Source organism: Zootermopsis nevadensis, unplaced genomic scaffold (genome assembly GCF_977971745.1).
Source record: "Zootermopsis nevadensis isolate Lab colony 2312 unplaced genomic scaffold, Znev_1.0 Znev_ptg000004l, whole genome shotgun sequence".
In the NCBI taxonomy this organism is placed as follows: Eukaryota; Metazoa; Arthropoda; class Insecta; order Blattodea; family Termopsidae; genus Zootermopsis; species Zootermopsis nevadensis.
Window position 1 is genome coordinate 5,977,852 of NW_028259136.1, and position 12,763 is coordinate 5,990,614.

Consider the following 12,763-nt stretch of genomic DNA (forward strand, 5'->3'; position numbering starts at 1 on the left):
ATCTAACCTAAACTCAAAAGTGGGGGTGAAAGCAAGATTTGAGTGCTCGACGCCTTTCATTTAGGGTAGGGATTTGTTTACTAACAACGCTGGCTTGCCATCCTTTAAACAAAAGTGGTATAAAGTACAAAGGCTTGTTTGTATATGGGTCAACCTCAAGAATGTAAGATTTCTGTGATTTAAGAATGTCCAAAAAAAGGGCGAGGTGTTATGTTTACCCATCGTCTTAATAGAAGTATTACACTGTTTTATACAGGTATTATTCTGCATGAAAATGTGTTCGGTTTTGGCCCAAACGATTAATAAACGAATGATTATTCACTATCGTTTTATAAAAAAACAAATGTTTCTGAACTACAGTCGAAGTGAGAAGACAGTGGCGCCACTGGAATCAAAAGCCGGCAAGACTACGTAACTCTATCATTAACGACGCTAGGCTATTCTTTTGGTCTTTAGAAACGTGGTCAATGTCGCAACCGCAATTTGAGCGAACAAATTTTCTAAACGTAAAATAATCCACAAGCACGGAAGCTGATTACCGCTACTTCTAGACGTAAAAATACGATACTTTCAAATCAGTAGGTAGACATGATTCATAGTGTACATACATTTGTGCGCGCAAGGGGTATACATCTGCAGTTGATTTCACAACAATGACCTTGTTATAATAGCACAGTAATGCCTACTTAGCGATAAATACTACGCTTATAATTAGGCGTAATTCTTATGGCTCTGCAAACAGAATCTGAAACGAAGTCTAAGTCCATCTAAAGAACCCTAATATTTAAAAACTGAATCCGATCGTAAATAAAACAACTCGTCTCCATTACAAATTTCAGTTGGTTAATGTTGTCCAAGGAAATAATCGCTGTTTATTCTAGGAATGATACGGAGTTCTTAGATAAATAAAACGACTTACTTACTCCTAAAGCAGGAGGCACATTTAGTTACCATTGGGTAACTGGCAAGGTTCGTATGACCAGAGTTCGATTCCTGGTAAGGACATATCAATTTAATCTTCATTACTTCTTAAAAAATGACTAATCCGAGGGTTTGGGGGGGGGGGGGCAAAGCAGCAGAATCAAGAAACAGACCATTCACTACCATCTAACACCGATGTCTTAACCAAAGCGTTCTCAGAGTGGCACTTCAACATTATTAAAGCCCTTGCACACTTGTGTTCGACGAAAAACATTTCGTATCGGGGAGGGGGAGGGGGGCTCATTAATTCACCGCTCAGGCACACTGGGTGTTTTGACTGGCTGACTAATCTGACAGATCAGAAGCACGAAAAGGCGGTAATTCACAGCAAGGCACTCATATAATCTATGGATATTTAGTTTACAGGCGTAAATGAATGATTCACGTTGGTTCCAACTATCAGACATTAACAACTTGTTACTAAAGATTTGTTCAAGATTTCAATTGCTTTACTATTGTGCGCAATAAGTGATGGAAGTACTGGGAAGAAGGGGGAAACTTGCATACAGACCTGTCCAGCTATCAGCGGTGGCTGTCACGGATACGTTTTCGTGATTTTACTCAGCCCCTTCAAGTACATACAGTCAAACCTCGGTTCACGAACTTAATTCGTTCCTGAAGGTCGTTCGTAAACCGAAACTATTTTCCCCATAGGAATTAATGTAAAATGGATTAATCCGTTCCTGGACCCCAGATGGTTGCTTATTTAAAATTTTACAACAGTAATTTGTGCACAAGTTCTTAACACAAAATCAATGGAAACCATTAAATCTATCACAAAAAAGATAAACACAATACTAAGCAGATCAAATATAGACAAAAACTTAATTTGGTTTTACCGTACCTGTATGCAGGAGAGTTGACGGCGTAAGTGGAAGGCGGTGAGGAAGTGAAATGTTATTGTTTAGAAGGGGATTATTTTTCTTTTTCCTGTCTCTTGGCACCACTCGACTCTGCATCAGACTCACTGGGCCTCTGTCTCACTAAAAAGTTGTCCAGCGTGATTTGTTTTTGTCTACGTTTTAAAATGTTTCTAAAGTGACACATGGCATTATCATTGAAAATGTTTATGCTGCGGCTTGCTACTGCTTTATCGTTCCACGAAACTTTGCACCTCACCCCATTTTGCACAAATTTCACGGATCAAAGAAGTAGGAACATCCTCCCTTCCTTCCTTCCTCTTCCTCTGAAGACATTTCCTTCACAATCGCCTTTTGTAGCTGCTTCTGTAGATCAGAGACAAGAACACCATTTCATGTTTGGCTATGATTTCTTTCTTAACATCTATCATGATATTGGCATGTTTTCTTTTCACTTTGCTTCTATCATTGTCTTTCTTTGGCCCCATGCTGGATCATTCTTCTACGAACACTGCCGACGCTGATACTCCCAGCTTATCGCTCCACGATGTTGACGGCTTGCGTGTTCGTAACTTGAGACACAGTACGTAATCCGAGACGCTTTGTGTTCGGAAAATTTGTTCGTGATCCGAGGTGTTCGTGAACCGAGGTTTGACTGTACTATGAAAGTGTCTTAAATTAGGCCTTCCACATCCTTTCATATTCATTATTCAGCCATCGCCCTGTCGTTCGACGCTTGTATATTCCGAGTTACGACCAGTCGTTAAACAGATGACGGCGTCGCAACCGACAGTCAGAGTGCAGAAATCCATAAAACATGACATAAGCGCCACAGCTTGGGCAAACTTGCTCACTTTCACTAATAGCATGAGAAAGGATTAATGTAACACATTACACGGGTATAAAACCACCTCAACACATGGAAACCCGATCGTAGAAAAATGAAATAAAATACCAGAGCATCTTAAAGAGATGTAAGGCGCACAGTGACACAAATTCGTAGAAATTTTTAATCACGTTCAATCACTGCAACACGCAGATACCAGCTGATTATACAAACTGCAGACATCTGGTGGCAGGGACACGTATGGTATCATGATGGCAGGTATGCGTGCGCATAAATCAAGCATTTGCAAAGTAGCGGTCGTAGTTTACCGCTTACAGAGACAAAAATTAAAATGCAAGCAAGCTCATCTAGGTTAGTCGGTGAATAATGAACTGGAAACAAATGTGGAAGGCATCTGTCTGCAGCAACCACGGCAAAAGACAAAAGAACCTCAGTCGAGACAGCCAATCGCGTTTGCCGTCATTTGAACTCCGGAATATGGAACAGGGGGAATATTTCCATCAAAATCGACTTCGTATCATCGCGATAAACAGAGAGACCAAACTCTTAATAATGGCTTTGAGGTATTACGTATGTACTAGTTTTTCTGTAACATCCGATCATGGCGGGGGTGAGCAGAACCGGTTAATTCAATCATTCATTCATTCATTCAATAAACACGACATGAAAACTGTCAAGTCTTCGCAATTCCAAGGCATGGACGAAGACATTCTTCCGTGCATGACAACAGCTTCTTTGATCGGTGTTCTTCGCGTTCTAACACGATCGAAAAACTTACATGCCCGTCCATGTCCTTCTGTCTGTCGCACTTATCGCTGGGGTACTCAACCTGTACGACCTGGAGCCAGGTCAGTTTTCGAACGGGATATTCATGGTCAGGGCCCACTGCTACTGTTGGGGTACTGTTCCTTCGAGGGGGTCATTGTTCCGAAAGGGATATTCAACCTGCATCATATCAGTGTAATGACTTACATGATCCACTATCGCCCTAACGATGGAGGCAGTAAGCACCTCTGAAACGTCGGTCAATTTCATGTTGTATCTCCTTCCCAGAAAATACGCCTTCCGTCAGAAATGAAGTCTTTGGTGATTACAAAGCGTAGTTTATTTCGGAATGTATGTAGCAACACGAAGCCGGGTCCGAGGACGACCTTCCAGTCTCATTTTACTCCGGACGCAATGATCGATGCGACGTTACGACGCTCATTTACGGAGCCGCAGTCAGACGTTTCGTAACACGAGAGTCGCACACAGTGGCAACGTGGACAGTGCGAAATAGCCAGGTTATTTCGGGACGAAAAGGTTTACAAGTCGCTTTTATGCTCGCCAATGTTTCTCTCTTGTCAGAAAGCTGTCTTAACTAAATCACATGCAAATCGTAAATCAGGGAACCAAAGAAATATACGCGTCCGGATTTCCCCCCCCCACCCAAATAATAACCCCCAATCTTTTCCAAACTCAGGGATCGGTAAAACAGCAATGGATTTTCCCACGACTGATAAAAATATCTAACGCTTTTCGACATAATAATGATCGATTAATCTAATTAATACACGCACGTACAACTTACAAGATGGAGCATAGTCTTTATTCGAAAACTGACAATCGCTCAGCTATTCAAAAATGTCCCGTCTCTTATGGAACCCTTAGGTTCATTACCGTGTTCAAAACAACCTGCCACCGGCCGGATAAATCCAGTGCAGTCTTCCGAGCAGTCTCTCCCGTTCGACCCAGATTTTGTACTCATTTATCATCCCCCATGTGAGTCACACCCCCGTCTCACCCCAATCTACTTGATTTGATCGTCCTAATAATATTTTACGAAGAGTATAAACTGTGCAGTTTGTAATTACATAATTTTTACAAGCAAGAATACCTAAACGTGTTAATGTATTTATGTAAAACAAAGCCTGAAGCTTCTCTGCGACATTAAAATCGAACAAACGCACCTCGAATATTCAATTACAGTATTATAATCAGCAGTCAAATTGTGTCAGACACATGCTATAACAAACATGGTTTCGCCTCCCCATTTCTGAGGGGTGCATCGACCAAAAATGGCGACTGAAAATCTGACTGAAGTAGGTTTCAAACCCACAACCATCTACGTACGAGTCCAGCAAAGAAACACACGAATTAAACTGCGTTTTACTGTTGGATAACAAACTTGCATTGCCAAAATAAGTCTGTAAACGACAATGGATCTGTAGGTTCTGCCAGTATTGTGTTAGGCGCCGTCCATTGTTCACTGTGCAACAAATCTGATACAAAGAATATTTCAGGAATTGGCTGCGCTCCACCAAATTAACAAAAAAAAATAATAATAATAAATCTGTCGGAATACCAATCACCTGAAGCAGGCACGTAAAACTGAATGTCTATTAGAACACGCTTAAAAAAATGTGGCTGTGAATTGGGGGTTTTAATCATTACTGATTAATTTTACTAGTTCCAAGTTAAAAGTCAAGGTAAATTTTCCTTTCCTCTACTTTCCCCATAATACGAAATTCATTAAAATACATTTTCTCTTTACTTAACTGAAATTCTGAACAAAAATAAATCGATTTTATACACGCTGATCTGTTACACTTCTCAACACAAATGTGTTTCTAGGTACTATTATGGAATTTTCACGTTAGTCTTGACGGGTAATTGTCGTAGCACATTTATAATATCGTACGTTTCAGGACGGTGGTCTAGCGGTTAGAACGCTGGCCTTGTAATCCTGGGGTCTCGGGTTCGATTCCCGGCGGTGCCCGAATTTATAACTTGTGTTGGGCAAGGCCGTGGTCTAGGCAACACGGAGTTTTCCTCCGTGGCATCCCAACAATTACTCCATTCACACACAGAAGAAGGCAATGGCAAACCACTTCTGGATCATCTGCCAAGAACGTATATGAACAGGTCCCAGTCCGTGAAAAGGATGGAAGGATCCTGTTCATATGGACCTATCGTCAGACAGAACACTAAATAAATAATAATAACGTTTCAGGAATGACAGGATATTTTCTGACCGCGGGACAACGCACTCCATGGGATAAGGCACAAGGCTCTTCTAATACAAATGCATCATGGGCGCTCTGAGCCCTGGGGCCTCTAGTACGTACCCCTGTATCTGGGTCATACAGAAAGAACCCGGAGCAAGGCCATACCTCTCATTTGAAAACAATAAAATGGACTCATTCGACATGATGTAAACCTTCATCTGGAACAATACAGACATTACACGAGAAATGTATCGTTTTCATGTATTTAATTAGGTAGTTGCTACCTACATGACAGTCGACCATGCCCTGATTCCTTCACATTAAGAAAACATGAAATCATCACATTCCTGCCAAGATTTGAGTGATGCAGATAACAAAGCGACTGACTACGCAGTTTCTCTATTCACCATCTCTGCATCACGAACCTCACATCCCAGTGGGTTTATATTTTATTTAGTGTTCTGTCTGACGACAGGTCCATATGAACAGGATCCTTCCATCCTTTTCTCGGACTGGGACCTGTTCATACACGTTCTTGGCAGATGATCCAGAAGTGGTTTGCCATTGCCTTCTTCTGTGTGTGAATGGAGTAATTGTTGGGATGCCACGGAGGAAAACTCCGTGTTGCCTAGACCACGGCCTTGCCCAACACAAGTTATAAATTCGGGCACCTCCGGGAATCGAACCCGAGACCCCAGGATTACAAGGCCAGCGTTCTAACCGCTAGACCACCTCAGCTTATTATTATTTAGTGTTCTGTCTGACGACAGGTCCATATGAACAGAATCCTTCCATCCTTTTCTCGGACTGGGACCTGTTCATATACGTTCTTGGCAGATGATCCAGAAGTGGTTTGCCATTGCCTTCTTCTGTGTGTGAATGGAGTAATTGTTGGGATGCCACGGAGGAAAACTCCGTGTTGCCTAGACCACGGCCTTGCCCAACACAAGTTATAAATTCGGGCACCTCCGGGAATCGAACCCGAGACCCCAGGATTACAAGGCCAGCGTTCTAACCGCTAGACCACCTCAGCTTATTATTATTTAGTGTTCTGTCTGACGACAGGTCCATATGAACAGAATCCTTCCATCCTTTTCTCGGACTGGGACCTGTTCATATACGTTCTTGGCAGATGATCCAGAAGTGGTTTGCCATTGCCTTCTTCTGTGTGTGAATGGAGTAATTGTTGGGATGCCACGGAGGAAAACTCCGTGTTGCCTAGACCACGGCTTTGCCCAACACAAGTTACCCAGTGGGTACCGGGCGTTATTTCCCGTTGATAAAGGCAGCTGGAGCGCGACGCTGACCTCCTACGCCCAGGCCTACATAATATCGCCCAAGTCAATGGGTCCAAGTACTCTTATCGTGTGTCGTCTCCAGAATGAACTTTTTGGTAGACCGAGGTGGAAAGTCTAGTCCACGAAACCAATTCGCGGTATCTTTCTTAATTTCGTTAGTATTTGACAGTAACAATCAATGAGAGCAACTGTCCAGCTTAATGAAGAACGTAAAATCAAGAACTAGGACGCGTCTTACAGATGGAAACTTGTAGGTATGCTAATTGCAGCAACAGACAGTAAACCTTAATAAATAATCATTCAAGAAAAGCATTACACTGGCTCGCAAAGGAAATTTGCAATCTCTTTGCAATGCAAGACCTAATTTAGAAGCATTCAAATAAAGCTGTCATAGCATTTCAACAAACTGTACTCAATTTATAACCTTCAGGTCCGTGAGGTTGAATGTGGCCCCAGGTCTGGAAAATGAAAATGAAAAGTTGGGACCTTGTATGTTTACGTAACAATGTGGTATGACAATTTAAGCGATCAAAAACACAAGTGCGCCTTCAATTTGCAGGTCGAAAAATACAGGATGTGCTTTATGACAAAATCAGCTATAGGTAAATTGAAAGAGTAAAAAGTGGCTTTTGTATTGGGGTACATAAATCATCGAAGCAATTTGGCCCTTATGAAATTGCACATTTCCTAGCAATTATTGGTGTAATGCGATATCCAATAGGCACATTTTAATTTTCCAGGTAGCCTACTTTATGTTGAGGATACAAAATTTGCCAAAGAAGCCTAAAGTAAGTGAAGAATTTTAAGACAGACCCAGGCCGATTACAAAATGATTGATTTTGCGTACAGTAAGACGGTTTGGGCATTTGACAACGACATATAAACCAACCACTGCACAAACATGGATATTTTCTGGAATGTTGCGCCGTGTAGTCTGGTAGAAATTGGCCGACGTTTCAGATGTGTTCACTGCTTCCAACACAACTAATGCTGGAGACGGGAGCTCTGAAACGACGGTCAGTTTCTACCATACTTCCTCCGTGAAAACCTAAAATGTCGGCTACTGCAAACGCCAATTGTTTGCGATGAAATGTTTTGGAGAAAATACACTTGAGAACCTGGGAGATTCTTCTACATTGTCGCTTCTCATTGGACAACGCCCCGATCCTCTGCTACAGTTCAATCACGGCAGTCAACTCCCAATGCCACAGGAAGTAGCTCTGAAGGTGGCAACTACAATGTGTGTCGAATAGCCCATCCGCGAATGAATAAGTTATGCAAGAAAGTGACTTTGAACTTAGTGCACATGACACGGGCGTGCCTCGAAACTGCTGTTCTGTAACGCTACCAGTAGCCATAGTGACAAGGAGTCAAGGCCTGATACCCGTACGCCCTGTTCTTTCCGGTTTATTTGTTACTAACTTGTACGGGCCCTCCGCAACGACACGAAATGCAAATCACTTCGGTTGGTCTCTCTGTATTCGCCGCTGAGCCACTCACGCTAGAAATATCTCTATTGTACGAACGTTTGAAATGAGGACGCCATCAAGGTGAACATTGCCTCTTCGATTATCGAGTGAAAAATCGATCGATCGTAGCAACGAGTGCACGGTCAATATAAATCGACGACAGATCGACCTGACAGCCCGAGGTTTAAATAGCGTTGCCACAGTGTCCATGCCGGTTACTGGAAGTATAGAGCGTTATATACTACATTCTTCCCACACCCAGACAATCTCTTATCTAGCACCCACGTTAAAAACACGTGGAGTTATCTACACTCCCCCACCCCACCCATACGCTTTCATGACATATAGGCTTCATAGCGTCTTATGGAAGATGAAACTGACAACGAACGAGGAGAAAATGTTCGCAGAATAGTCGTCGAATTTCCTCGCAGGGACTGAGGAAAACCTAGACAACCAAAGAAGGATTTGAAGTTCTCAAGGCGGTTAGTACAAATAAGGATGTCGTCTGGGTTGTAGCGCCGTGTAGCCCCGATGATGGAGACAGCAAGGACCTCTTAAATGTCGGTAAACTTCTACCAGATTACACGGCACTACAACCTTGACGATAGCCAGCCATCTTGAAGATAATCTACTTTCGGCCCAAGACCTGATACCGAGGCCTCCAATACACAAACAGCGTGTATTGTACAGTCTTGCAAGGTCGTTTCTTCTTCTTGAAACGAAACCTCAGGCGTACGAGGGCCGAAGCCTTCACTCACGCTTTGCAACATTTTTGATAGACCATTCTTCGCTTGATATATGGTGTGGATTCTTCTTGCCAGAGTGGAATACATTATCACTGTTGCCTTCATGTGCACAGCTTCGCAACGAGCAGCTAAATAGGCCTACTTCTGCAGGTGCTAATCGATAATCGATTGGCAACAACACAGGGAATCCCATACTGTAACATTGGCCAAATATGGCTAACACTTCTCACTGTTCCATTATGTGGAATGATATGTCCTGCTTTTAGTTGAGCTACGGAGCATTTCGGAAGGTGTCCGATCCGGCTCCAAGACACCGTTCAAAGGCACAAGTACCTCTGTAACGTCGTTAAACTTCTACCAGACTACATGGTGCTACAACCCAGAAGTCAGCCATCCTCGTACTCATCGCCATGAGAACCTCAAATACTACAAAAAAGGAAGGCAGTTCGTTCCAGAATATGGAATGCGGATCTAAGCAGCAAAGGATCGTTGCGCTGTATTGATCGTCCCCTTTTCCATGAATGAGCATCAGACGTCTCTGAAACTTTTATAATGTTCAATGACGTCACTGCAGACACACCCACGCCTTCTAGACGTGCGGAGTGACGTCATTTGCACAGCGGAATAAGCCGAAATTGTGACGCTAGATGTCCTAGCAGACGGGGACGTGCAAGCAACACACACGCCTACAACAGGGATCTCAACGCGTGCATAATTCAGATCGTCTTCATTATTTTATGACTACTGCTATCTGGAAATAATATGTTTCAGAAAGGACACTTTATGAGCCCGTCCAATTCTGTCCATCTGTTGTTTTCTCTTATAGCTCTATTGCTAGCTAACCGCCGAGCCATTTTTAGCAGTGCAGTAGCGACGTGCAACACTTAACCCTAAAACAAAAATGAACGGCAAACTATCTACGGATGGTCAAGAACGCGCAATATGAGCTACATGCACCATCTAGTAACGAAGAAGAAAATGATGTGTTCAAGTATAACGGTGATGAACCTTCGTGTTCCCTAAGCCATCTAGGTAGTGCACTCTAGAACTAAATGCACATATTCGTGGTACACCCACAGATAATACGAATGCAGCAGCAATGCTACCTAGTTAAGGTACAAATACTGTGAAGGACAAAAACTGAATTACAAGCAACCAAATTTTAGTTATAACAGAGACTGAATGTGGATTAAATGGAAACTCGTCTATCAGAAAAGTTCTCTGGTTGAACAAATTTACACCGAAAAACCATTACCTCTAATTAAATGGAAAACTGGAGGTGACAGGCAACATATAGGCCTATGCCAGCAACGTTAAATTCAGCTTTCTTCATATACACGTTCTGAAGGAACTACCACAGATAGATAGATAGATAGATAGATTTAAAATTTCCACCATATATTTTATATAAATAAATCTACAAGTTTAGCATATATACATTGCATAATATATTTTGCTGTATTCAATGCAACTGTCATTTCCTGGCTCCTACCTCAAACTGCAAGACTCACCATCGAGCACTACAAGGTTTTCCTAAAACAAGTCAAGTTATCACTTCATAAAAACAACAAAATTAGCTTACCAATGAAATAGCAGTTCCTGATAGGTGCCAGGTAGTGACAGTTGCATTCAGCTGTATCAGTGAAGAGACTGCATTTCACTTTAACCTTAAATCTTTTATTTAAAATCATTTGCCTCTTGTTGTAACTACTGCCCTATATTTTTATCACTATCAACATTTTGTGAAGCAGTGGTGAAAATTTCAAGGCTCTATCTCACATAGTTTATGAGATTAAGGTACTGGAAGATGAAGAAACATAGTTTTGAAGAAGAAACAAATCAGCATTATGTATGATTTGAGGTTTTCACAGCGGTGAGCATGAAGATTTCTGTCTTCTGGGTTGTTGCGCTGTGTAGTCTGGTCTGTTACCAACGTTTCAGAGGTCATACTGCCTCTGTCCCATTGGCTAGGAGCAGGCTACTCCATTCACGGTCCGGCTCCTATAAACCTAGCCCGACCCACCCAATTGGCACATTCATCGCCCTGATGACGGAGGAAGTATGACCTCTGAAACGTTGGTAAACATCTACCAGACTACACAGCGTAACAACCCAGAAGTCTTCAAATCAGCATTACTTAACATGGTAATAAGTAATTATACAGACTCACATTTAATGCATTCCATCACCATATTCTGTATCATCTTGGCCTTCTAGATCTTCCTTTCTTCTTTTGTATGCCCTTTTGACTTTCCTTGTTTCTTTTTGGATACTCAGTGTTGCTATTTTTACCTTCTGAATCCTTTCCATGTCTATCTGCTTAAGAGTTTTCACTGAGTTTGTGCCAAATATCACACCTAGAAATAACATGTCTTCTCAGTACATTAAATGATCATTAAAGCACAACAATGCATCATGTACCTTTAGTGTGCCCAGCCATATAAAACAGTTTAGGGTAATGTTGTCCAAATAACCAATTTCAAACTCTCATTGGGATTCTAATTTTTCGCATAAAACCATCTCTTCAGATCTTCACTGGCAGGAAACCTGAAAACTGGCTTAAGAGCATCCACAACAGCAGCTGGTAATAAATATCTATTTACATATACAAATACAAACTGACACTTTTCTTGAACTTACACTAATTACTTAAGTAATATGGGCAAAGCTGTGTGATAAACTACTCTCATATGAAGATAATGACTAAAAAGGTTGCCTGTCAACACCTACCGTTCCACCACTTGTTCCTTCATACTTCTTTCTTACACTTACACTGAGGAGCTGGATTAAAGTTTCAAAAAATGTAAAACTTCATTATTTCTGTAACTGAAACTGTATCAAATGATGCAGCACATATTATACCACTGAGGAAAATTATCCACATTATTGCAGCTACAACTGAAAGAAACAGTTATATGTGATGAATCATCTTTTTTTTCTGCCACAGCTTATCTGTTTCCGTCATAAAGGACTCACAACATCCACATTATTTTGGAGACTGAGCTATATATTAAACAACACATATTACTTGTATCTTTACCAATTGATCTACACTAAACGGATATTATTCTCATACAACTTGTCCTTGGTAGCATCTAAAGTCACTGTATCTGCAATAGTCACTTTTGAAACAATAACAAAATTACTTACCTTTCCTCTTTGACGGATTTTCACAGCATTACCACCACAATGATTGCAATTCGTGTTCACGAAGCAATCCGAACGAACCACCTTCACAGACATCACCTTCAGTATTATAACTGTTTTCCTAACCTGAATTTACACACGTAACAAGCGCTAAATTTTAGATACGCTTTTTCACTGTGGTGTATGTCACTTTGGCTAGATTGAGGCTGTCTCTGTTATGAAACACCCACTGTATTGTGCACAATTACATATTTACTTCCTCTAAACAGTTCTGATTCAGATTATTCTTTAAATTATGAATGAAGAAACTTAACATGTGTCCTCCACAACCTAATGCAAACACAACGAAAGTAGGATTAAATATTGATATGAACAGCATAGGCAACATTACAAATAAACATCTCTCTCTCTCAAAAAAAATAAAGACA

General features: G+C 41.4%; 1 protein-coding gene across 2 annotated transcripts in view; it reads right to left on the minus strand.

The window, feature by feature from the left end:
* Window positions 1-12,680, minus strand: part of LOC110828771 (sodium- and chloride-dependent transporter XTRP3) — a 66,573-nt gene extending 53,893 nt beyond the window's left edge. Inside the window, exons 1-3 of one of the 2 annotated variants that reach the window (XM_087342988.1) lie at window positions 12,339-12,680; window positions 11,359-11,545; window positions 1,826-2,207 (exon numbers count right to left, since the gene is read on the minus strand). In XM_087342988.1, coding sequence (XP_087199114.1) covers window positions 1,826-1,940 — 115 coding nt within the window. In that variant the 5' untranslated portion in view covers window positions 1,941-2,207; window positions 11,359-11,545; window positions 12,339-12,680. The remainder of the gene's footprint in view (window positions 1-1,825; window positions 2,208-11,358; window positions 11,546-12,338) is intronic. The other variant, XM_087342989.1, reaches the window with a different exon arrangement.
* Window positions 12,681-12,763: the final 83 nt, after the last annotated feature.